General features: G+C 38.2%; 1 protein-coding gene and 1 pseudogene across 1 annotated transcript; one reads left to right on the forward strand and one right to left on the reverse strand.

The window, feature by feature from the left end:
• Positions 1–1,340: 1,340 nt before the first annotated feature.
• On the reverse strand, positions 1,341–11,216 carry LOC133236544 (olfactory receptor 12D1-like). Its single transcript, XM_061398635.1, has one exon. It carries the CDS (start codon positions 4,809–4,811, stop codon positions 3,927–3,929), a length of 885 nt encoding a protein of 294 aa, XP_061254619.1. The 5' UTR covers positions 4,812–11,216; the 3' UTR covers positions 1,341–3,926.
• Positions 11,217–16,083: 4,867 nt separating this feature from the next.
• Positions 16,084–23,525, forward strand: LOC133236545 (olfactory receptor 5V1-like; annotated as a pseudogene).
• Positions 23,526–27,177: the final 3,652 nt, after the last annotated feature.

The raw sequence follows: 27,177 nt of genomic DNA on the forward strand, positions 1-27,177 counted from the left end.
CTGATGTAATGTTATACATTTTAGAACTAGGAGAGGGAGTAAGTGTACTTTGTATATGAGGACTATGAAAGCTATTTGTAGTTATGAAGAGGAAAATTTAAATTTTACATAACTTTCTTCTCCTTCTGCCTCTGTAACCCAGCTTGCTCCTTGCAGTCTAGATCACATAGGTCTCAGAAAGTGGGGACTCACAATACTAGGAACAGGAGTTTATCTCACTCACCCTTGTCCTGCTCTTTGCAATTGCTTTAGCCCCTGCAAACCCACTGTTGTGTATAAAAAACTCTGTAACCGCTTTGTTTGGGGCTCAGAGCTTGGAGAGTTAACTCCTCTGGGCCCACCAGTGAAATAAACCTGAGTTCTCCAACTCTCCGAGTGTGGTGCTTGGTTTCTCAAGTACTGGTTTCTGCAACAGTTAGAGATGGGACTGATGGCCACAATTCTTTGACACTCTTTCCCTTGAAAGGTAGGATTTATTTTCTCTCTCTATGAAGAAATATGAGGTTGGTCTGTAACTTCTTAAACTAATAGAATATGATAGAAATGATGTTAATTCTGGCTATGGGGTTTTTCTTTCAATGACTAACAGCTTTTGCCTTAGTCTGTTGGCCCTCCGAGTCCCTGCATTATCCCTGCTGAGGAAGTACAGGGTAGTCACAAGGAGAAAGTGGAGGAGGAGAGAAAAAAAAGGGAAAGATTTTATCAGTTCCCAGGCATTCTATGTCCAACTGTTACAAAGAGAAACTGGAGAGAGAAACACAGGGAAAAATTTTATCAGGTCCTAGTTATTCCATGAACAACTGTTCAAGTTAACTTAACCAAGAGGACCCAGACTTTCTTTAGCAGAGTCAAATCTTTCTGTTTTCTGGCCCATGGAATAATGCAATTTAATGAAAAAAGTGTTTTTTTTTTTTTCTTTTAAAAAGTGGTTTTAAATCAGTAAAATTTTGAGTACTATTGTGTTATCAGTCAGTTCAGTTGCTAGGTCATGTCTGAATCTTTGCTATCCCATGGACTGCAACATGCCAGTCTTCCCTGTCCATCACCAACTCCCAGAGCCTACTCAAACTCATATCCACTGAATCAGTGATGTCATCCAACCATCTCATCCTCTGTTAGCCCCTTCTCCTCCTGCCTTCAATTTTTCCCAGCATCAGGGTCTTTTCCAATGAGTCAGTTCTTTGCATCAGGTGGCCAAAGTATTGGAGCTTCAGCTTTAGCATCAGTCCTTCCAATGAATATTCAGGACTGATTTCCTTTAGGATGGACTGGTTGGATCTCCTTGCAGTCCAAGGGACTCTCAAGAGTCTTCTCCAACACCACAGTTCAAAAGTATCAATTCTTTGGCACTCAGTTTTCTTTATGGTCCAACTCTCCCATCCATACATGACTACTGGAAAAACCATAGCTTTGACTAGACAGACCTTTGTTGGCAGAATAATGTCCCTGCTGTTTAATATGCTATCTAGGTTGGTCATAGCTGATCTTCCCAGGAGCAAAGGTCTTTTAATTTTATGGGTGCAGTCACCATCTGCAGTGATTTTGGAGTTCCCCAAAATAAAGTGTCTCACGGTTTCCATTGTTTCCCCATCTATTTGCCATGCAGTAGGGGGACTAGATGCCATGATCTTAGTTTTTGGAATGTTGAGTTTTGAGCCAACTTTTTCACTCTCTTCTTTCACTTTCTTCAAGAGCCTCTTTAGTTCCTCTTGTCTCTTATGCAGCAATATAAAATCAGAGCTCTATTGTTCTTCTGTAGTTCATAACGTCCATTAGGACTGGATTATAGAACAAATTACAACTGACCGAAAAGCTAGTCTGAGATAGTTCAAGTTGGAATATACTTTATCCACAAATGCCTTCTCTCATCTAAAGACCTGAATTGATGGGTTAAAGAAGACTGAGCAGGAAGATAGAAGTAGTACAAGCATGAAATCAGAACCAAGTTATTTGGGTATGCAAAAGTAAAAGCAGGAGGTTTGAATGGTCAATCCAACAGTTCAAAATAACTTTCATAGTCTTGCCTATGTGTATATCTATGCTCAGTCACTTCAGTTGTGTATGACTCTTTACAACTCCATGGACTGTAGGCCACCAGACTTCTCTGTCTATGGGATTTTCCAGGTGACAATACTGGAGTGGGTTGCCGTGCCCTCCTCTGGGGGCATCTTCCTGACCCAGGAATTGAACCCACGTCTCTGGCATCTCCTGCATTGCAGCCAGGGTGTTCACCCACTGAACCAGCTGGGAGGCCCCGTGTGTGTATCTGAAGAGTTATAAATGCTGACACCTTATGATTGGGCCAAGAGCCATTCCTAGATACTGAGACACCAAGAAACATACTGCGTCTTTACTATTAGCTGCAGAAACATCTCAGAAATTATGGCCTCATTGCTTTTACTTAGTATAAAGTTGCCAAGTAAGGGGAAGAAGGAGGAGGAATGGAAATCCACTCCAGTGTTCTTGCCTGAAAAATCCCATGGACAGAGGAGCCTGGTGGCCTACAGTCCGTGGAGTAGCAAAGAGTTGTGACTGAACATGAGTACAAGGGAAAGAAAACTAATTTTATTTATTCTTAATATTTCTCCTGTGTTACATCATATTACATTGCATTACAGTTTGTTGAAATAGAGTAGGAAAACAAAACAAAAAAAGGGGGAGATTCTATAAATCAACATTTTCCATGACCATAAGTTGAGTGAAAAAATAAGTCACAAATAAGGAAAAGATATTCTTGAGATGCTTTTTCAACCTGCCTCCATTTTAAATAACATTTCACAGTAATCCTTGACAGTTTGGCCAATGACTTCCAAAAATCTCTGAAAATAGTGGTTCACAAACTCCTTAGATGAACCATTGTTTGTTTTCTGTTAATTCGTGATTCTGTTCAGTTCAGTCCCTCTGTCCTGTCCAACTCTTTGCAAACCCATGGACTGCAGCATGCCAGGCCTCCCTGTCCATCACCAACTCCCGGAATTTACCCAAACTGATGTCCATTGAGTCGGTGATGCCATCCAACCATCTCATCCTCTGTCATCCCCTTCTCCTCCCACCTTCAGTCTTTCCCAGCATCAGGGTCTTTTCAAATGAGTCAGGTCTTCGCATCAGGTGACCAGAGTATTGGAGTTTCAGCTTCATTGTAATTCATGATTACAATGTAATTTTCTTTAATTACTATTTTGCTTCTTTGCTTGGATAACAAGAAATCATGACTACCTCATAAAAATTCCCCTTCAATCATGTGAATTAACATTTACTTTTCTAACTGAGTAATTATGCTCCTAAATTAAAATCTTCAAAATTTGAAAGTGTCATAATTTTACTTCTCACATTAAAATGTGCTAATATGGAGGGATCATATGGATAGGCTTAAAAACAACCTATCTACACACTACATGGGGAATAGAAGCATATTTCTATAACAAAATTCAGAGAAGAGCTTATTACCATATATAACAAATCAATTTTATCAACTAATATCTCAAAAACAAATTCATCATTAGACTTCCATGGCTAGTATTCCATTTGCTCAAATTTCCTTTCTATTACCTAAGAATGTATTGTTGAGCCCTAGGCTAGACTTTCCCAGTTATTTTTCCTTTATACTATTCCCTCTCTTATATACATGTATCATTTGAGTTCTGTCGCTCAGTAGTATCCAACTCTTTGTGACCCCATGGACTGCAACACACCAGGCTTCCCTGTCCATCACCAACTCCCAAAGCTTGCTCAAACTCATGTCCATTGAGTCAGTGATGCCATCCAACCATCCAACTACTGGAAAAACTATAGCTTTGACTAGACAGACCTTTGCTGGCAAAGTAATATATATGGCAAGCAATTTTGTGTAGCAGTATTATTTCACATCTCAACTGTCTCATTGCTTGTTTATTTATACCTCTAAGAGTTCTCTAGACTTCCTCAAGTCAGGGCCTCCTTCTGATCACCCTCTTCAAGGCCACCTTTACTTCCTTGTTCCTCAAAGTATAGATCAGTGGGTTTAGCACAGGAGTGACTACACTGTACATAATGGCAACAGTCCGGTCCTGGTCCATGGAGCTACCTGAGGCAGGACGAATGTAAATGAAAAAAACAGGACCAAATAAAAGAACAACCAACATGAAGTGGGAGGCACAAGTAGACAGTGCTTTACGAAGCATTTTGCAAGAATGAGTCTTGAAGAAAAGATAGATAATAATGTAGAAATAGGAGAGAAGGGTTAGAAAGAATGAGCCCATGGCAATGGTCTCTGTGACAGTATGAAGTAGCCACCCATTGAGGTCAGTGTTCCCACAGGCCAACTTGAGCAATGGCTTAACATCACAGAAGAAGTGATGGATGTGGTAGGAACCACAGAAGTTTAAACGAGATGTCATTACTGAGTGCAGCAGGGCATGGAAAAACCCAATGATCCAGACAGTGACAGCCATCTGGGTACAGACTTGATGATTCATGATAACAGTGTAATAAAGTGGTTTGCAGATAGCCACAAAGCGGTCAAAGGCCATCACAGCCAACAACATGACCTCTGTGCTGCCCAGGAAGTGGAAGAAATGAAGCTGGCTTATGCATCCCAAGAAAGAAATTGCTTTGTGTGTAGAGAGGAAGTTCTCCAGCATCTTTGGCAGAGTCACCGTGGAGAAGCAGATATCTAGACATGACAGGTTTCCCAGGAAAAAATACATAGGAGAATGGAGTCTTGGATCAGAGATGACAACTATCAAGATGGCTCCGTTTCCAGTCACAATGACAAAGTAAATTATAAGAATAGTAACAAAGAGAAAAGACTGCAGTTCCTGGATGTCTGTCATTCCCAAGAGAAGAAATTCTGTGATTGAAGTTCGGTTCAGTATCACTTTAAAAAAAGACAAGAAAATAGAGGAAGACAATCTTTAATGAGAACCAGTCCTTCCAGCCCAGGATTTCTTGCTGAGACAAATGTTTTAAGGAATAGTGTTGCTGTTCTATACAATCCAAAACCAGAGGTGGTGCCATATTTGGACTATTAGATTATTCAATACTAAAGCCACCTATCACTTATGGTCTATAAGTCAAACATTTATTTTCTTTACAAGATTTGTCATTAGTGGTGTTTTGTTTGTTTTTTTTTTCTCCCAGTAATTCAGAGTACATTGCAGCGTGCTATGTTCTCTGGTTGTGAACTGCTACATTCTTGTACAACTTTTCTTTTATCTTCCTAAGTTAACTCTAATAGGAAGCAACTTTTTAAGTATTCCACCACACCGTTGTCTCTATACCTAATAAGCTATAGTAAGTATTTTAAATTTAAAACAATTGACAGGGATGAAAACATTACAACTACAAATTCTTTTTTAAAAAACCAAAGTGCTCTTTCAAATAATAGTAATAACTTTTCCTCCTCTTAGAATGTTAGTGGAGCTAGTGGTGTTCTTATACTGATCTCTTTCTGACTCTCACACTTGGAAAAGTCATAAAACCTTACTGGGGTAAGAAATGCGCTGTGCTGTACTTAGTCCCTCAGTCGTATCCGACTCTTTGTGACCCCATGGACTGTAGCCCGCCACGCTCCTGTGTCCATGGGGATTCTCCAGGCAAGAATACTGGAGTGGGTTGCCATGCCCTCCTACAGGGGATCTTTCCAACCCAGGAATTGAACTGGGGACTCCTGCGTTGCAGGCAGATTCTTCACCAGCTGAGTACCAGGGAAGTCCCAGCTAAGAAATAAGACCACATTAGTCAGACATTAGCCAGAGGTAAATTTGAAATTTTACTACTGCTTTATGTGATAGTGAGCTTAGTTTTTTCCTACAATCTGAGAAAATATAAATTTATATGTAAATATAAATTATCTCAAAACAGGATCCCCAAATTATTACTTTGATGACAAATGTTCTTATGCTTCTTCTCTCTAGTTGCACTGGGACTCTCTTTCATTTCCCAAATTGCCAAATCCCTGGATAAGAAAAATTCTTCCTCAAATGAGCTCACTAGTTCTTATTTTACCTTACACTGACCTCTCTTTGAAGTATGTGAGTTCAACCCTCTTAAAATCTTATGTTTTCTGAATGATCCGCTTTCTGAAGTTCCATTTTCATTTTGTCTGCAATAAATATGCTCTTCAAATATTAAGGAATATTCTACCCCACGTGCGATTTACCTTCTTCACTTCTAGTTCTGTTGCAGGAAGGGGCATCCCTTCCAGGGCCCAAAACTGGGCTCTTGTGTAACACTCAGAAATGAATTGTCTGAGGAGACACATGTGCTGACAAAGCAAGAGATTTTGTTGGGAAAGGGCGCCCGGCTGGAGAGCAGCGGGGTAAGGGAACCCAGAACTGCTCTGCCATGTGGCTCTGCAGTCTCAGGTTTTATGGTGATGGGTTTTATTAGTTTCTGGGTTGTCTTTAGCCAATCATTCTGACTCAGAGTCCTTCCTGGTGGTGTACACCTTGTTCAGCCAAGATGGATGCCAGTGAGAAGGATTCTGGGAGGTGGTCGGATATGTGGTGTCTCCTTTTGACCTTTCCTGAACTCTTCCAGTTGGTGGAGGCTTATTAGTTCCATGTTCCTTACTAGGACCTCCTGGCGTAAAACAACTCATGCAAATGGTTACCCTGGTGCCGGGGTGAGCGGTTTCAGTCAGCGTGCTTCCCCTAACAGTTCTGTCAGTGTGTCACTGGCCAAGTCTATGTGCTTTATAGCAACTCTCTCCCAAATTGTCACAAATTTCTGTCACTTGAAAATTGCGTTTTCTCTTTTGACTTTTCTGTTAAATAAAATTCTTGTTTTCTACTACAGGAAAGCATTAATTTTAATTTCATTGGTGGGATTGAAGTCTTTTCTTTAGTGAAGGCTAAAACTCTTAAGGAACTGTAAGGAAATTAGCTGTAATGAAGTTTGATATTTGACTAAACTTGCCCTATTTACTGAAAGGCAGGAAACCTTTTGAATCTTTTTTTCCTCTATTATTTACAAAGTATATTGTTTTCCTTCAGGTACCCTGACAAAAGCAGATATAAGTACATAAAATTGCTTCCTCTTTGTTCCTTTTATTTGCTGATGTAATGAATTAACCCTTGCATATTGTGAGAGAAGAAGCAAAGGTGGGTAGAAAACTTACAGATATGAAAGCACTGAGAAAAAAGTAAGAGCTGTAAGGAAGTTTGAAGAGAGATGCAGATATTGGAAGGGTGGATAGTTCAATTTTGAGAAATAACTGAGGGCAAAAGAAAATGATTTGACTAGAGTAAAAAAGTGAATGGACTGGGAAACACTTTGAGGGAAATCATAGAGTTTTAGGTTTATCTCTGAAAGAAAAATTGAGAAAATTATCTGATCTCTACACATCTTCAAAAAGGGCTGTTTCAAATAACTCAGTAGATTTTTTGATAGCCACGTATATTTAGCATATTTAAATAATTTTATCATCACTGTTTAACATAAAAATGATATGCCAAATATCATCTTGGTTTTCTGACCAACCTGAAAAATATTATCAAAAATTATTCTGGGAATAAACAAAACACAACACACACAGACACACACAGACACACACAGACACACACACACACAAACACACACACACACACCCCTTTCCTAATTTCTAAAGAAAATTAACAATTAGATTCCTCTGTTCTAAATTATTTCTTTCACTATGTCAATATTTAGACATTAAAGATTGAATTTGAAGAATGTCTAGAGAAGCAGGAGCATTGAATGAGGTATGTGACTTGGCAATACAACTGTGGGGAGTAAAGTGCTTTCATAATCCACAAACACAATGAGGAGTCCATCATAAGACAGGAAATCAGCTCTTAACACTGGGTATTTAATTTTCATCCTAGCAAGCAGACAGATCACTTACTAAGAGATAGAAAATATGGGCAACTTCCCAGCCTGTCTTTTATTTTATCCTCTTACCTGATTGAGTATTCAGATTCATAGGTAAGAAAGCTTTTTGGGTTGACACTCCTAATGATAACAGTAGAAAAATATTTGAAAGGATGGCTCTTGCTGAGATTGTATTATAAGCTCTTTATTTTGAGATGTCGTTTCTTCCCTTTTTGAAAAGTTGCCTGCCTTTTTATGGGTCACATATTTCTGCACAAGAAAATCCTAGGGGAGAATGTCTCCTGGGTACCGAGAAGAATGTTTTTCACACATACAACATGATGAGGTAAGCTTGGGGAATTCTTTTCTTTAGTTCCATTTTTTTTTTTAATTCTTCCTATTTTCTTTACTGCTTTTGTCCCTTTGTTTCAGAATTATAGACAGCAGCAGGATTTCAGTGGCTATTCAATGTCCTTTCATTTCCTAGGACAGAGGTATAAATTCACTTTTTCATTTTGCAAATTATCTTGGAAATACTCTTTGGTATATATGATGAAAAGAAAATTGGCAATATGAGTTAAGGAGTGGGAATCACATTAGCATCATGGCAGAGTGAGATGCTCCTTGTATTTCTCCCCTTCAACTTATAACCAGTAAAACACCCACAGCTCAACAAGCTGCCTCTGCCAAACACACCAGAGTGTCAGAGAATTCCACACATCTTTTCATCTAGAAGAGGGTGGACTGGAGCCCATAAAGGAGACAAAATTGAGGAACAGCAGAAATGGTGCCTACAATCCCAGCATATCCCTTGCCCACTGGCTACAGCAGCTAATCACAAAGCCCCAGAGAACCCAATAGTAGCAGGTGGTGCCCATGACTCTGACTTCCCAACCACAGGGGTAATCAGAGCCAAAGTAAATGGGCATCAACAGTGAGGTCTGTGACCCCATCCCTCCAGCTGTGGAGGCATCCATGACTTGGGCCCCCAACCCAGCAACGATAGTGGCAGCTTCCACATATCCCACAGCACTGGACATGACAGAAGCATTCCACCTTGATAACACATGGTAGATAATGAATGGGAAAGGGAAATGAACCTAACTTTTACCGAGTGCCCATTGTGAGTCAGGGACAATATCCTTTATCCATCGTTCTATCAATTTTTCATTTTTGTTGCTTTTCAGGAGTTCCTTGCTATGTAATATGTTGCAAATATTATATAAAGATAACATTTATTGTGTGCTCATTTTATGTGTAAGTTATTGTTCTGAGTTCTTTACCTGTGTCAGATTATTTAATTTTTATAAAAGCCCAATGAGGAGGATATTAAAATCATGGAGCACAAAAACCCAAGGCTCGAAGGATTTTAACAAATTTCCAAATTTATAGCAATACACTGTGAAACTAGGATTCAAAGTGAATCACAAAAAAACCTAATACTTTAAAATATCACTGGGACGACCCAGAGGGATGGTACGGAGAGAGACAAGGGAGGGGGGTTCAGGATGGAGAACACGTGTATACCTGTGGCAGATTCATGTTGATGTATGGCAAAACCAATACAATATTGTAAAGTAATTAACCTCCAATTAAAATAAATAAATTTATATTAAAAAAAAAAAGAACTGCCATAGGACCCAGCAATCCCACTGCTGGGCATACACACCAAGGAAACCAGAATTGAAAGAGATACGTGTACCCCAATGTTCATTGCAGCACTACTTACAATAGCTGGGACATGGAAGCAACCTAGATGTCCATCAGAAAATGAATGGATAAGAAAGCTGTGGTATATATACAGAATGGAATATTACTCAGCTATTAAAAAGAATGCATTTGAATCAGTTCTAATGAGGTGGATAAAACTGGAGCCTATTATACAGAGCAAAGTAAGTCAGAAAGAAAAACACCAATACAGTATACTAACACATATATATGGAATTTAGAAAGATGGTAACAATGACCATATATGTGAGATAGCAAAAGAGACACAGATGTAAAGAACAGACTTTTAGACTCTGTGGGAGAAGGCAAGGGTGGGATGATTTGAGAGAATAGCTTTGAAACGTGTATATTGCCATATGTGAAATAGATCACCAGTCCAATTTCAATACATGAGACAGGGTGCTCAGGGCTGGTGCACTGGGATAACTCTGAGGGATGGGATGGGGAGGGAGGTGGGAGGAGGGTTCAGGATGGGGGACATGTACACTCACGGCTGATTCATGTCAATGTATGGCAAAAACCACCACAATATTGTAAAATAATTAGCCTCCAATTAAAATAAATTAATTAATTAAAGAAAAAAAAATTTCACCCATTCTTGGTTCCAGATCAAGATGGTGGAGTAGGAAGTTCCTGAGTTCACCTCCTCCCATGAACACACCAAAACTACAACTGTATATAAGACAATTATCTCTGAAAACAGACCAAAGACTAGCAGAACAGATTCTATACAACTAAGGATATAAATAAAAGGCCATATCAAGATGTATATGAGGGGCAGAGATGTGGTCTAGTCAGAAACCACACCCTGGTGTGGCAACCAACAATCAGGTGGGCTACCACAACCTCAGAGGTCCCCCTTGGTAGGCTAGCCATGAACACTGTGTATGCGTGATCAGTTGCTTCAGCCATGTCTGACTTTTTGCAAACCTACGAATTGTAGCCTGCTAGGCTTCTCTGTCCATGGGATTCTCCACGCAAGAATACTGAAGCATACCCTCCTCCAGGGGATCAATCCCTGGTCTCCCACATTACAGGCAGATTCTTTGCCATCTGAGGCACAAAGGAAGCCTGAGAATACTGGAGTGGTAGCCTATCCTTTTTCCAGGAGATCTTCCCGACCCAGGGGTCTCCTGCATTGCAGGCAGATTCTTTACCAACTGAGCTATAGGAAGTGAAGGCGCTCGGTGGCATCCAACTCTTTGCGACCCCATGGACTGTAGACTACCGGGCTCCTCTGTCCATGGGATTTTCCAGGCAAGAGCACTGGAGTGGGTTGCATTTCCTTCTTCAGAGAATCTTCCAGACCCAGGGATCGAACCCGAGTCTCCCTCATAGTAGGCAGGCGCTTTATGGTCTGAGTCACAAGTCTGCAAATATTAAGCCTGCCTTACTTGTTTTGCAAATAAGATCATCTATACTATTTTTCTTGTAGAAGGAAATGGCAACCCACTCCAGTATTCTTGCCTGGAGAATCCCAGGGACAGAGAAGCCTAGTGGGCTGCCGTCTATGGGGTCACACAGAGTCGGACATGACTGAAGCGACTTAGCAGCAGCAGCAGCATACTATTTTTATAGATGACCTGAATGGGAAGGAAGTCCAAAAAGGAGGGGATATATGTTTATGTGTATGTATGACTGAGTCATTTTGCTGTAAAGCAACTCTATTCCAATAAAAATTAATTTAGGTCCCATTTGTTTGTTTTTGCTTTTATTTCCAATATTCTGGGAGGTGGGTCATAGAGGATCCTGCTGTGATGTATGTTGGAGAGTGTTTTGCCTATGTTCTCCTCTAGGAGTTTTATAGTTTCTGGTCTTACGTTTAGATCTTTAATCCATTTTGAGTTTATTTTTGTGTATGGTGTTAGAAAGTGGTCCAGTTTCATTCTTTTACAAGTGGTTGACCAGATTTCCCAGCACCACTTGTTAAAGAGATTGTCTTTAATCCATTGTATATTCTTGCCTCCTTTGTCAAAGATAAGGTGTCCATAGGTGCGTGGATTTATCTCTGGGCTTTCTATTTTATTCCATTGATCAATATTTCTGTCTTTGTGCCAGTACCATACTGTCTTGATAACTGTGGCTTTGTAGTAGAGCCTGAAGTCAGGTAGGTTGATTCCTCCAGTTCCATTCTTCTTTCTCAAGATCGCTTTGGCTATTCGAGGTTTTTTGTATTTCCATACAAATTGTGAAATTATTTGTTCTAGCTCTGTGAAGAATACTGTTGGTAGCTTGATAGGGATTGCACTGAATCTATAAATTGCTTTGGGTAGTATACTCATTTTCACTATATTGATTCTTCCAATCCATGAACATGGTATATTTCTCCATCTATTAGTGTCCTCTTTGATTTCTTTCACCAGTGTTTTATAGTTTTCTATATATAGGTCTTTAGTTTCTTTAGATAGATATATTCCTAAGTATTTTATTTTTTCCGTTGCAATGGTGAATAGAATTGTTTCCTTAATTTCTCTTTCTGTTTTCTCATTATTAGTGTATAGGAATGCAAGGGATTTCTGTGTGTTGATTTTATATCCTGCAACTTTACTATAGTCATTGATTATTTCTAGTAATTTTCTGGTGGAATCTTTAGGGTTTTCTATGTAGAGGATCATGTCATCTGCAAATAGTGAGAGTTTTACTTCTTCTTTTCCAATTTGGATTCCTTTTATTTCTTTTTCTGCTCTGATTGCTGTGGCCAAAACTTCCAAAATTATGTTGAATAGTAATGGTGAAAGTGGGCACCCTTGTCTTGTTCCTGACTTTAGAGGAAATGCTTTCAATTTTTCACCATTGAGGATAATGTTTGCTGTGGGTTTGTCATATATAGCTTTTATTATGTTGAGGTATGTTCCTTCTATTCCTGCTTTCTGGAGAGTTTTTATCATAAATGGATGTTGAATTTTGTCAAAGGCTTTCTCTGCATCTATTGAGATAATCATATGGTTTTTAGTTTTCAATTTGTTAATGTGGTGTATTACATTGATTGAGTTGCAGATATTGAAGAATCCTTGCATCCCTGGGATAAAGCCCACTTGATCATGGTGTATGATCTTTTTAACGTGTTGTTGGATTCTGATTGCTAGAATTTTGTTAAGGATTTTTGCATTTATGTTCATCAGTGATATTGGCCTGTAGTTTTCTTTTTTTGTGGGATCTTTGTCAGGTTTTGGTATTAGGGTGATGGTGGCCTCATAGAATGAGTTTGGAAGTTTACCTTCCTCTGCAATTTTCTGGAAGAGTTTGAGCAGGATAGGTGTTAGCTCTTCTCTAAATTTTTGGTAGAATTCAGCTGTGACGCCGTCTGGACCGGGGCTTTTGTTTGCTGGAAGATTTTTGATTACAGTTTCAATTTCCATGCTTGTGATGGGTCTGTTAAGATTTTCTATTTGTTCCTGGTCCAGTTTTGGAAAGTTGTACTTTTCTAAGAATTTGTCCATTTCTTCCACGTTGTCCATTTTATTGGCATATAATTGTTGATAGTAGTCTCTTATGATCCTTTGTATTTCTGTGTTGTCTGTTGTGATCTCTCCATTTTCATTTCTGATTTTGTTGATTTGATTTTTCTCCCTTTGTTTCTTGATGAGTCTGGCTAATGGTTTGTCAATTTTATTTATCCTTTCAAAGAACCAGCTTTTGGTTTTGTTGATTTTTGCTATGGTCTCTTTTTTGTTTCTTTTGCATTTATTTCTGCTCTAATTTTTAAGATTTCTTTCCTTCTACTAACCCTGGGGTTCTTCATTTCTTCCTTTTATAGTTGCTTTAGGTGTAGAGTTAGGTTATTTATTTGACTTTTTTCTTGTTTCTTGAGGTGTGCCTGTATTGCTATGAACTTTCCCCTTAGGACTGCTTTTACCGTGTCCCACAGGTTTTGGGTTGTTGTGTTTTCATTTTCATTCGTTTCTATGCAAATTTTGATTTCTTTTTTGATTTCTTCTGTGATTTGTTGGTTATTCAGCAGTGTATTGTTCAGCCTCCATATGTTGGAAATGGGACCTAATTAACCTTAAAAGCTTCTGCACATCAAAGGAAACATTTAGCAAGGTGAAAAGACAGCCTTCAGAATGGGAGAAAATAATAGCAAATGAAGCAACCGACAAACAACTAATCTCAAACATATACAAGCAACTCCTACAGCTCAACTCCAGAAAAATAAACGACCCAATCAAAAAATGGGCCAAAGAACTAAATAGACATTTCTCCAAAGAAGACATACAGATGGCTAACAAACACATGAAAAGATGCTCAACATCACTCATTATCACAGAAATGCAAATCAAAACCACTATGAGGTACCATTTCACACCAGTCAGAATGGCTGTGATCCAAAAGTCTACAAATAATAAATGCTGGAGAGGGTGTGGAGAAAAGGGAACCCTCTTACACTGTTGGTGGGAATGCAAACTAGTACAGCCACTATGGAGAACAGTGTGGAGATTCCTTAAAAACCTGGAAATAGAACTGCCTTATGATCCAGCAACCCCACTGCTGGGCATACACAATGAGGAAACCAGAAGGGAAAGAGACACGTGTACCCCAATGTTCATCGCAGCACTGTTTATAATAGCCAAGACATGGAAGCAACCTAGATGCCCATCAGCAGATGAATGGATAAGAAAGCAGTGGTACATATACACAATGGAGTATTACTCAGCCATTAAAAAGAATACATTTGAATCAGTTCTAATGAGGTGGATGAAACTGGAACCTATTATACAGAGTGAAGTAAGCCAGAAGGAAAAACATAAATACAGTATACTAACGCATATATATGGAATTTAGAAAGAGGGTAACAATAACCCGGTGTACGAGACAGCAAAAGAGACACTGATGTATAGAACAGTCTTATGGACTCTGTGGGAGAGGGAGAGGGTGGGAAGATTTGGAAGAATGGCAATGAAACATGTAAAATATCATGTAGGAAATGAGTTGCCAGTCCAGGTTCGATGCGCGATACTGGATGCTTGTGGCTGGTGCAGTAGGACGGCCCAGAGGGAGGGTATGGGGAGGGAGGAGGGAGGAGGGTTCGGGATGGGGAACACATGTATACCTGTGGCAGATTCATTTTGATATTTGGCAAAACTAATACAATTATGTAAAGTTTAAAAATAAAATAAACAAATAAATATTAAAAAAATAAAAAAATAAAAATTAATTTAAAAAGAAAAAAAAAGACCAAGTTGAACTAAGGATAAGATACAAACACTGTATGTTGAAAATTAACATTTTTTTTCTTAGATAAATTTAAAATTTTTAGTCTTTCCTTTAAATTAAATTTGTTATTTATTGTTTTTTATTATTTGACCATTAAAAATACTGAGTATGAAAGAGTAAAATCATTTCAGAGATAAGTGTGTTACCTGGAAGTCAATTTTGCTGTCTACATGGCTTTTGTCCTTACCAAAAGTTTTGTCTTTATTTTTCTTTCTCATGCCCTAAATTTTGGTGTCAACAAAAATTTGATATTTGGATCTTTGTTTTTTATTTCATGCTATGTGATCTTCATTAGTTTCATGAGTCAAATGTTATCTTCTTCCACATAACATGAATTGTTATTATCTAACTCTTGAGTATCAGTTTAATATATTCAAACATTCTTTGGAGATTTCTGATTGAAAAATAATATTAATAATAAGAGCTAACATTTGTTCAGCACTCTGTGATAATCACTGTGCTCATGTCTTGTACATATTTTTCATTTAATCTCAGTGCCCTGATAGACCAGAAAACCTGAGTCATTTAAAATTCATTTCTTTGCCAAAATAAGCTTTTTCTCTGAATGCCTTTTTACGTCTATAACTTTACCATTCTCCAAATTTCCTCACCCAAGCTTTAACCTTTAGCTCTTTTTAATTTTTCTTTCCTCTTTGGCTGAAAAATAAACATGACCACAAAATGTACCTATTTTTTTTTTTCTTCACAGTGATTTTGATTTTTATCCTTTTCTTTCCTTTTTAGTATCATCACTTACACCTCACAATCAAGCTTTCTTAACTTCACAACTATATCATTGCATTAACTTCCAAATGATTTTTTTTTTTTTTTTGCCTCTAGAATTTATATTTCGGAGAAGGCAATGGCACCCCACTCCAGTACTCTTGCCTGGAAAATCCCATGAATGGGGGAGCCTGGTGGGCTACAGTCCATGGGGTCGCTGAGAGTCAGACACGACTGAGCGACTTCACTTTCACTTTTCACTCTTATGCATTGGAGAAGGAAATGGCAACCCACTCCAGTGTTCTTGCCTTGAGAATCCCAGGGACAGGGGAGCCTGGTGGACTGCCGTCTATGGGATCGCACAGAGTCAGACACGACTGAAGCGACTTAGCAGCAGCAGCAGCAGGATTTATATTTAGGAAAAATCTGCATAGAATCCTTGGATTAATTTTCTATTGTTGTGTTCCCCTCTACCCCCATCACTCTTTTCATTTAAACTCTTAACTGAGTCCCAGCTACTTAGAAGACAAGCCATAATTTCTTAATCTGAAATTTCATCCTTCATGATCTGTATTCATGCAAAGATGGATGAGTATTTACCAGCTAAAGTGAAGATATTTTTAATTTGAAGGTGAGATTAGGCCAGATACCCAAGTGAGAGAAAAAGAGTCTTGAACCTTCATTCTGTGTGATCCTAGAAATGTTCAAAACTTATGGGGACCTCAGTTTGTTTTCATTGCCAGTTGGATAGTGGTAGCAAATAAACATGATTGGAACAGGAATGTCTAAAGGCTTAAGAGTCTCGTAAGTCAGTCTCTTCTGAGGAGAACTCTTACAAAATCACCATGAAGGGTTACCATTTATCTGAGACTTTTCTATTTCAACTCCCTAAAGCAGCACATCCTGCTTCTGTAACACCCACAGCATCGGCATTTAATTAGGGATGCTGGGCTCTTGTTAAATGTTTCTAACAGCATAGAAGCTCCAAGGACAAGAAGTCTGTCACTCCAAGAGTCCATAAAAGAAGCCTCGTACCAGGTTTTGGGAATTTGAATTTGAACATCTATTCTCATGTTCTCTTTTCTACTACAGGTAAGTGTTTTTCTTTTTGTTCTTATTCTCCTCGTCTTCCACATCCTTTCCCCCACCTCCCTACTTCTTATTTCAGCCTGATTCTTAGATTTACTGTTTTTCTTCAATCACCCTCTTTGGAAAACAGTAGGGAATAGTTAGGAAAAAGGAAATCAATGATCTCATGGACCTTTATTTGGGGAGACAATAATACATCCATCCTGTCTCTGGGTGTGTGGGGCAGCTCAAGTGTCTGTAAACTGTGTAGCTTCCTTCAGCAATGTCATTTTTTAGCTACAGGAAAGGTGCTTGGCTCTCCAAAGTATTTGATTCATCTGTTCTGCCAATACTGTGAATTCTTGAGACAAGTCATTCAGTCCATGACAGTAAAAAGATACAAGTCCTACTGGATGATAAAAGAGTTTGGCATGATTTGGCATAAATGACTATTATCAAATCCATATTATGTGAGAAACAAAGACAAAATAAATTTGTTTAGTCCAGAGTCAAAAGTTTCATATAGCAAAGTCCTTCATGAAGAAGAGAGACCAAACTTTACCTGTGGTTTCAGAATTTAGATCTAAAACCAAATATGTGAAATAACAATAGTAATATCTATCATTCATTGTTATTTTTTTTCTTTTTTTTAACTTTTATTTTATTTTTAAACTTTACAATATTAGTTTTGCCAAACATCGAAACGAATCTGCCACAGGTATACCCACGTTCCCCATCCTGAACCCTCCTCCCTCCTCCCTCCCCTACCCTCCCTCTGGGTCGTCCCAGTGCACCAGCCCCAAGCATCGAGTACCGTGCATCGAACCTGGACTGGTGACTCGTTTCATACATGATATTATACATGTTTCAATGCTATTCTCCCGAATCTCCCCACCCTCTCCCTCTCCCACAGAGTCCATAAGACTGATCTATACATCGGTGTCTCTTTTGCTGTCTCGTACACAGGGTTATTGTTACCATCTTTCTAAATTCCATATATATGCGTTAGTATACTGTATTGGTGTTTTTCTTTCTGGCTTACTTCACTCTGTATAATAGGTTCCAGTTTTATCCATCTCATTCGAACTGATTCAAATGTATTCTTTTTAATGGCTGAGTAATACTCCATTGTGTATATGTACCATAGCTTTCTTATCCATTCATCTGCTGATGGACATCTAGGTTGCTTCCATGTCCTGGCTATTATAAACAGTGCTGCGATGAACATTGGGGTACACGTGTCTCTTTCCCTTCTGGTTTCCTCATTGTGTATGCCCAGCAGTGGGATTGCTGGATCATAAGGCAGTTCTATTTCCAGTTTTTTAAGGAATCTCCACACTGTTCTCCATAGTGGCTGTACTAGTTTGCATTCCCACCAACAGTGCCAGAGAGTTCCCTTTTCTCCACACCCTCTCCAGCATTCATTGCTTGTAGACTTTTGGATCGCAGCCATTCTGACTGGCGTGAAATGGTACCTCATAGTGGTTTTGATTTGCATTTCTCTGATAATTAGTGATGTTGAGCATCTTTTCATGTGTTTATGCACAACAAAGGAAACTATTAGCAAGGTGAAAAGGCAGCCTTCAGAATGGGAGAAAATAATAGCAAATGAAGCAACGGACAAACAACTAATCTCAAAAATATACAAGCAACTCCTACAGCTCAACTCCAGAAAAATAAATGACCCAATCAAAAAATGGGCCAAAGAACTAAATAGACATTTCTCCAAAGAAGACATACAGATGGCTAACAAACACATGAAAAGATGCTCAACATCACTCATTGTTATTTTTATGTACTACACACTAGGTTAAGTACTAAATGCATTACCTCATTTAATGTCAAAATTTTCAGATGAGAAAGATATCATTATTTTCATTTAGGGAGGAAGAGCTTTATAATTCATTCATGGTCACACAGCTAGTAAGTGGGTAGAATAGCTGCATTTTTTGTGTTCACACAGCTGGTAGGTGTAACCATTCTTCCAGTAATAAAACACAGTGACCAGGGACTTTCCTGATGATCCAGTGGCTAAAAGTCCTTGTTCCCAATGCAGGGGGCCAGGTTTGATCCCTGGTCAGGGAACTAGATACTACATGCTGCAACTAAAGATCCCACATGCCACAACTAAAATGTGGTCAAGCCAAAAAACCCCACAATGATCAAAATTTTTTTCTAACACTTGGATTTGTCTAAAGATGGAATAGCCTCCCTTTACAGAGTTTACATCTCTCATCAATACAGTATACAATTTTAGATTGGGTTATCACCTTGCAAAATATAGGGCTCCCCTGGTGGCACAAATGGTAAAGAATGCTCCTGTAATGCCAGAGACTGGGCTCAATCCCTGGGTTGGGAAGATCCCCTGAAGGAGGGCATGGCAACCCACTCCATTATTCTTGCTTGGAGAATCCCCATGGACAGAGGAGCCTGGTAGATGACAGTCCATGGAGTTGCAAAGAGTCAGACATGACTGAGCAACTAAAAACAGCACAGCAAAACAGCTGTATAGGGTATTTCAGTGGCCGGACTAGATGACTTTTAAAGGCTCCTTCCCAGTTGGAGCTGTAATTCCCATTCTGTATATTCCATAAGAGATGGTCCAAAATACCGCATTGAATTTTCAGCACCAAGTACCATACCTTAGACTCAGTAATGCTCATTGATTATATAAATAGACATGGTTAGCCCCAACTTTGATTTCAATGTTGGAGAGGAGATGGATAGTGGTGGTACAGCAGATAAAAGCCTAAAGAAAAGCTTTTCTCAAGATTTCTACCTTTTTCATGATTTTTCAATTAATATGTACAGTGTTATCATTTCTAGAGAATTCATTAATTAAAGGGAAATACTCTATTGTACAGTTTTTCCTTCACTTATCTGAACACTCTACAAAAACAGCAACATAGGGTCAAGTAACACCAAACAAACCATTTTCCAAAATGGAGCTTTTCCAAAACAAAAGTTTCTTATTTGTATACTGGATACAATGGTCAGATGATCCGCAGAAAGCTTTGTTGTGTAAATGAATTCATATTAAATCCTTCACTTTAATATTGATAAGAATTCTGAAAGCCAGTTTAAATTTTACCTTAGTTCTAGTACTGAACTCTTGGGATTACTATTTCTTTGTCTTCCATTCAGTTCTCCACTGAGACGGAATTCAGCCAAGTATTGCCATCTATAGACTAACTCATGGCACCCCACTCCAGTACTCCTGCCTGGAAAATTCCATGGATGGAGGAGCCTGGTAGGCTGCAGTCCATGGGATCACTGAGAGTCGGACACGACTGAGTGACTTCACTTTCACTTTTCACTTTCATGCATTGGAGAAGGCAATGGCAACCCACTCCAGTGTTCTTGCCTGGAGAATCCCAGGGGTGGTGGAGCCTGGTGGGTCGCACAGTGTCGGACACGACTGAAGTGACTTAGCAGACTAACTCACGAGAGATTTTCTTCATGGAAAGTTTATTTTTCATGATACTGAAATGATGCATGGCTACCGGGAAATTAAATAGAAATAAAATAATTTGCATTTACTAAATGTATTTAATCTCATAATTTTTTGAAATAAGACTCAGTCTTAATCTCAGTTTCATTAATATTTCCTTGATGTTTGTTCTTTGGGCCTTAAACCAAAACATATTTCTAAGGTGTGTTTTGGAAACAGTTTGGCCAACCTAGGGGGAAACAACTAAATAATTAGAAATAAAAATTACTGATTATTACCATGGATATTATGTTGCTTTCTTACCCATTTTGTTTTTTTACTATTTTTTATTTTGACAATTTTAAGCATATAATATATACAAAATTTTATCCTATGTCCAAGAGATCCAAGTTTTAAGTTATCCTTTATTTTGTGTGGAAATATTTATAAATTTGATCTTTGTCATAAGTATCTGAGTTGGAGTAATTCAAACTTTTCATGGATCTGGAAAAAGACAGAAATGGGAAAGGACAATGGGCTAATGTCTCATCAAAGCCAGTGCCGTCCCAGCAATATTTTACTCAGCGTTTTATTTTAAATTTACTCTTTGGGTTGTAATATGCTATGATCATAGTATACTTAATTTACTGAGATCATTAATTATGATACCATATTACCAAAACCATTGATGAGAAATTGATTTTTAAACATTTTTGTTTCTTCATCATTCTAAGCAATCAGAATGGATCAATGGTCAAACTAAAACTGTTACTTTTACATCATAATACATAAATATTTTTCTGGAATTTTGGAGACAGAGAGTTTATAATAATTTTACATATGACTCAGGATTTCCCCTGTGGCTCAGCTGGTAAAGAATCTGCCTTCAATGCAAGAGACCTGGGTTCAATCCCTGGGTTGGGAAGATCTCCTGGAGAAGGGAGCGGCTACCCATTCCAGTATTCTGGCCTGGAGAATTCTGTGGATTGTATAGGCCACGGAGTTGCAAAAAGTTGGATATGACTGAGCGACTTTCACATCACATATGACTCAACAGGGAACCAGGAAATTAAAATGATCTTCCCATGTTCAAACAGCTAGTGGATTGTAGAACTGAGGAGGGAACTCAGGTATTCTGACTTGTTGTGAGATGTGTTCTCTTGTTTGTTTCATGTTTTCTCTGATCAGCTAAGGTTGTTGTTGGTGACCATACCAGTTAAAGAGAGAGAAGTTTGACTTTTAGATTTCCTGCTCTGAATGCAGACCCAGGACTTAGTGACTAAACCACCACCACATCACGATATTTGAGGCTAAAATGAGACAAAATTATTATTTAAAATTTTTATTCATTTACTTGGTCTTACTTTTACAGCAGGGAAAACTCCAAGTCCTAATCACTGGACCACCAGGGAAATTATATGACAAAGCTTAGGGCACTGGAGAGTGGTTTCAATAACTAATTCCATTGATAACAGTGTCATCTTCAAGTCTTAGTGTCATGGTTTGAAAGAGTCTGTTCCAGGACATGCTTACTAGTGTCAACTATTGTTTTTTAAGATAAAGTTTTATCAAAGTACATGGTATCACATTCTGGAACTGTCTTGTTTTTGGAATTTTCTATTCCACTTTCATTTTCTTAAAATATAACTTAAAACCATAAAGATCAATCTCTAAATGTGCAAGGAAGACAAGGAGGCATCACAAGGAGAAACTCAAATAACCCCACAACTCTTGAAACAAATTATGTAATGGATATTCACCAGTCATCTCTAAGACACAACGAGGTGTTAAGAAATGGGCTTGCCAAGACCTATTTACATAAATAGCTCTTATGCTGCACATAGACCTTTAAAATATTTACTTTTTCCTGCAAAGGTGTTGCTGATGTTCTGTAAGACATGCGTCCTATAGGAAAAGTTTAAATGTGTGTCGAAGGCTTATGTGATGATTGCGATACAACACTGTAACTTGTCATAGATTCTAAATTTGAGTGTTTTTTCCTGTTATTTTCTGATGATTATTTTATCTATAAAGTTATATGTTCTTGTTTTGTAGATTACTGCTGCTGCAGCACATGAATACTGCAATCTGTACTGCTTCTTTCTCAGTTTCCAAGAGAAAACATCATGGAAGGAGAAAATCACACTCTGTCTGAATTTATCATCTTAGGATTCTCTGACTTAAATGATGTGCAGTTTTTATTCTTTACCATATTTCTTATGATCTATCTCTGTACCCTGGGAGGAAATATTTTCATTATTTTGGTAACATTGGTCGATATACGACTCTATACCCCCATGTATTTTTTTTTAAGAATCTGGCCTTTCTTGATATCTGTTATACCACCACTAATGTCCCCCAGATGATGGTGCATCTCCTATCAAAGAAGAAAAGTATTTCTTACGGGGGCTGTGTGGCTCAACTTTTTGCATTCCTTTTCTTTGTGGGGGTAGAATGTCTCCTCCTGGCAGCCATGGCATATGATCGTTACATTGCAATCTGCAAACCTTTAAGATATTCCGTTATTATGAACAAGGTCCTATACAGCCAGTTAGCAGCCTCCTGCTGGACTGGTGGTTTCCTCAACTCAGTGGTGCACACAGTACTGACATTCCGCCTGCCTTTCTGCGGCAATAACAAGATTAATTATTTCTTCTGTGACATCCCCCCTTTGCTGATCTTGTCTTGTGGGGACACTTCTGTCAATGAGTTGGTGTTACTTATTGTTGGGATCTTCATTGGATGGGCTCCTTTCCTAGGTATCATCCTTTCCTACCTCTACATTATCTCCACCATCTTGAGGATCCGCTCCTCAGAGGGGAGACAAAAGGCCTTTTCCACCTGTGCCTCCCACCTGGTTATTGTCCTTCTCTACTATGGCAGCTCCATCTTCACCTATGTGCGGCCCATCTCATCTTACTCATTGGCAAAAGACCGGCTGATCTCAGTACTGTACAGTGTGGTGACCCCTATGCTAAACCCCATCATTTATACTTTGAGGAATAAGGATATCAGAAAGGCCCTGAGAGCTGTGGGAGAAAAAGTAGCAACTTTCAAACTTCATTTCCCTTGAAGTGTAGTGTTTATTTTTCTCTCATGATAAATATAGAAAATTATCTGTCTTGCCCATGCAATCTGTTTTTTCTTGCCAACAGTATTGATTTCAATGATAAATGGGGCAAAATGTTAACAATAGATTAATCTGGGTAAAGAATTCATGGATTTTGGGGGTTCTCTTCTTATTCCTGAAAAGCTTATGTATATTCTATATATTTGAAACTATATCTAAATAAAAAGTTAATTTGAATCTTTTGAGCATAAGTAAAACTACGATGTGCTTGTCTCTACTTGTGCACACTTTTTTTTTGGTATTTTAACCTCCATATCAAATATAGTGAACTGAAGTTGCTCAGTCGTGTCCGACTCTTTGCGACCCTAAGGACTTAACCCTCCAGGCTCCTCCATCCATGGGATTTTCCAGGCAAGAATACTGGAGTGAATTGCCATTTCCTTTTCCAGGGGATCTTCCCGACCCAGTGATTGAACTCAGGTCTCCCACACTGCAGGCAGACTCTACCATCTGAGCCACTAGGGAATCCCAAATATATTCAAACATATCAAATATATTCTTCAGTTAATCTATTGTTCTTAAATTTTATTTTGTCTTATGGTGAACTAACTATCCATTGACTTGTGGTTCTCTAACTTTCAGCATTTGTCTAAAAGTTGTCTTCCTTTGTCACTGTCCTTCTTACATTTACTGTACTTTCCCGGTGGCTCAGCTGGTAAAGAATCTGCCTGCTATGTGGGAGACCTGGGTTTGATCCCTGGGTAGGGAAGATCCCCTGGAGAAGGGAAAGGCTATCCACTCCAGTATTCTGGCCTGGAAAATTTCATGGACAAAGGAGCTTGACAGGCTACAGTCCATGGGGTTGCAAAGAGTCAGACACAACTTAGCAACTAAGCATAAGACCAGTGGTTAGAACTCAGCGCTTTCACTGCTGTGGCCTGGGTTCAATCTCTGGTGTCAGGGAACTAAGATTCTGTAAGCCACATAATGTGACCAAAAAAAAAAGAAACAAACAAAATAGAAAATATATAATTTCTCTTATCTTTAGAAAGGATATTTATCATAATAGCACAAATAATAACCTTAGATTTTTTGCAATACTTCAAAGATCCCATACATAAAAATGCAAATTAAACAAATTTATTCCCATTGTTTATTCTTCCCTGTTTGTTTATCAGTTCCCTAAATACTTTCCTTTTCTTTATTTGTGGAATTCAGTTTATAATTCATATTTTTAGTTTTCATTATATTGCTCTGATATCACTTTTTTGCATTTATAAGGTGTTAGACTTTTGAAGGATAGACCTGTCTCTTTTCTTTTATATTCTCATCACTCCCTTTTGCTCATGATCAACCAAAGGCTCTGTCCCAAATTTATTATTAAAGAATTAATCTAGTGACTTCACAAGCACACCAAAGAAGGGTATAAATTGATACTTATGGAAGAGAAATATGGAAAGAATAAATCTCTAGAGAGAAAATCCCAAGACATTAATGTCCAGATACCCCCAGGGAGGTTTATACAGGATTTAGTCTGTTTGTTCTCTCAAATAAGAGATGAATTTGCTGAGATTCAATCTCACATCTAGATACAGGTTGCTTGCAATAAAATGGGTGAAAGAGTTTTGAAGAGCTGGAACTATCTATGATGATCTTATTCAAAGAGACAGTAAATGAAGCTGATCTCTGATTTTTGGATATCCTTTTTGAGCCAAAATTTTATTTTATTATAAAGTATGTGAAGACAGATATGCAGGACAAATTGGCTGAGAGTAAACAGAAGAAAAGTGAGCTTAGATTAGAGGAATGATTTTCTGAAGAAAGGGCGTTAATATAATTGGAAAAAGCAAGTGAAAGTAAATGCGGAAAACTCTTTGAATCTAAGCTGTGAAAATTACAGAGTGGAAGAGCAGGTGTGTTCACGGCACACGTCATTAGCAAGTAAAGCTTTGAATTTCTCAGTCTGTGTGTGTACATCTTTGTTTGTTGTTGTTGTTTTTTTTTGGTTGTTTGTTATTTGTTTCAGGGTAGACTCTCATTGTGGTCAAGTTAGGTCTATGTTTTAATTAAATGTCTGAGTGTCTATATCTGTTTAGTGGTGTGTGGGTATGGGTGTGGGTGTGTGTGGGTGGGTGTGTGTGTTACTGAGAATTAGAGAAAATATAAAGAGAAGAAGAAAGTGAAGTAGAGAAAAAAATTACATAAGTAATACCTTAATATATGTCAAAATTAATAATGCAAAAATAATAGGTTCTAGTTCTAGTCAAATAATATGTTAGATTGTACCTACTGTTTATGTAATTATATAACTTTGCAATAGTATGATTTTTAGTGGGAGATGGATGGTGCTATTATCCAGGAAAAATATAATAATTTTCAAAACTCTTGTATGAAGTATTTACTTAAGTATTAATATTTTCACTTGAGTACATTCCCATTTTCCCATATAGGTAATAATGTCCTTCATAGGTAATAATGTCCTTCAATTATATTTATGACTCCTGAGATTAATCATCTTCTCTACCAACAACTCCATTTAGAATATTTCTTCTATATCCATTCTCATGGAGTGCAGTTCCTAGATTTTTGTTTTCTTTCATCAATAATGTAATTTCTTAAATTTAAAATACTGTTTATAGACAATAATTAATCATTAAGAACCACAAGTGTCTTTGAGAACAGTCCATGACAACAATGAATTGCTAAAATGGCCCTATATGGCTAAAAGTTATTTACTTAATCACAAATATTCATTTCTTACTTTCTATGTTGCCATGTCCTCTGATAAACTGAAAGAATCTTTTGTGAGTGTAGCATCACATTCAGGAGAATAGTATGGATAGGTGAGAATGTTCAAAAGAAAACAAATCTGACCTTTTGAGGGTAGCTTTTGTAACTGATAATAACTGAACAGGTAAAAATAATCCAGTAGTTAATTCAATAAGTATAGAGAGAGCACCAAAAAAATGTTCCAGACACTGTTTTAGGTGCTGGGATGCAGTAGTGAATAAAATAGACAACAATTTTGTGTGTGTGTGTGTTTGAGACTGCATGTAAGTTAAATAAAAAATATAAAATACTTAATAAAATCCAATACAGCAGATTAAGATAAGTGCCATTGATAATAACATAGCAAGAAAGGATATGCTTTTTTTTTTTTTGTCATTTAACCTGGAGAAGACTCTTGAGAGTCCTTTGGACAGGAAGGAGATCAAACCAGTCAATCCTAAAGGAAATTAACCCTGACACTTCACTGGAAGGACTGTTGCTGAAGCTAAAGCTCCAATACTTTGGCCACCTGATGTGAAGAGCTGACTCACTGGGAAAGATGGAGGGCCAGAGAAGAGGGTGAGAGAGGATGAGATGGTTAGATAGAATCGCTGACTTAATGGACATGAATTTGGGCAAACTCCAGGAGATAGTGGAGGACAGAGGAGCTTGGCGTGTTGCAGTCCATCGTATCACAAAGAGTTGTACAGGAGTCAGTGACTGAACAAAACAATCAGAGAAATTCACGATGAAGGTGTAGCTTTAGGGCAAAGGTCTGAAAGAGATGTGGGAATTAAACATGTGAATTTATTAAGTGTAAGAATGCTTCATACAAGTGGAGAGCTGGTGCAAAGACCTTGAGATGAGAATGTAGTTAGTGTTTTAGGAACAACATAGAGATCAATGTGGCTGAGTAATCCAGGGATAGAGTGGTAGTGGAAGCTTAAATCATTAGACATGTTTAACAGAATAATCCTGGATGCTGCCTTGAGAATAAGAGACTGGATAAGAGTGGAAATAAGATCATTCCAATAATTCAAATGAGTGATGATGGTGATTTGCACAGAGTCACATAGGAGACAGTGAGAAAGGAATTTTGCATCTGTACTCATGAAACAAGGTAATCTGCACATCTCCTTTCTGTTAAGTCCTTTTTCAAGTATTGGTATCAAGGTCATGCTAGCCTTGAAAAAGAGGTTGAGAGTATTCTTTTTGCGGGGCTTTGGGCTTCCCTTGTGGGAAGTAAGAAAGAATCTGCCTGCAGTGAGGAAGACCCGGGTTGGGAAGATACCTGGAGAAGGGAACAGCTACCCACTCCAGTATTCTGGCCTGGAGAATTCCATGGACTGTATAGTCCATAGGGTCA

Source organism: Bos javanicus, chromosome 23 (assembly GCF_032452875.1).
Source record: "Bos javanicus breed banteng chromosome 23, ARS-OSU_banteng_1.0, whole genome shotgun sequence".
Lineage (NCBI taxonomy): Eukaryota > Metazoa > Chordata > Mammalia > Artiodactyla > Bovidae > Bos > Bos javanicus.

Coding starts and splice junctions, on each gene's coding strand:
- LOC133236544 (XM_061398635.1), bottom strand. CDS start 4,811: ATGACAGACATCCAGGAACTGCAGTCTTTTCTCTTTGTTACTATTCTT.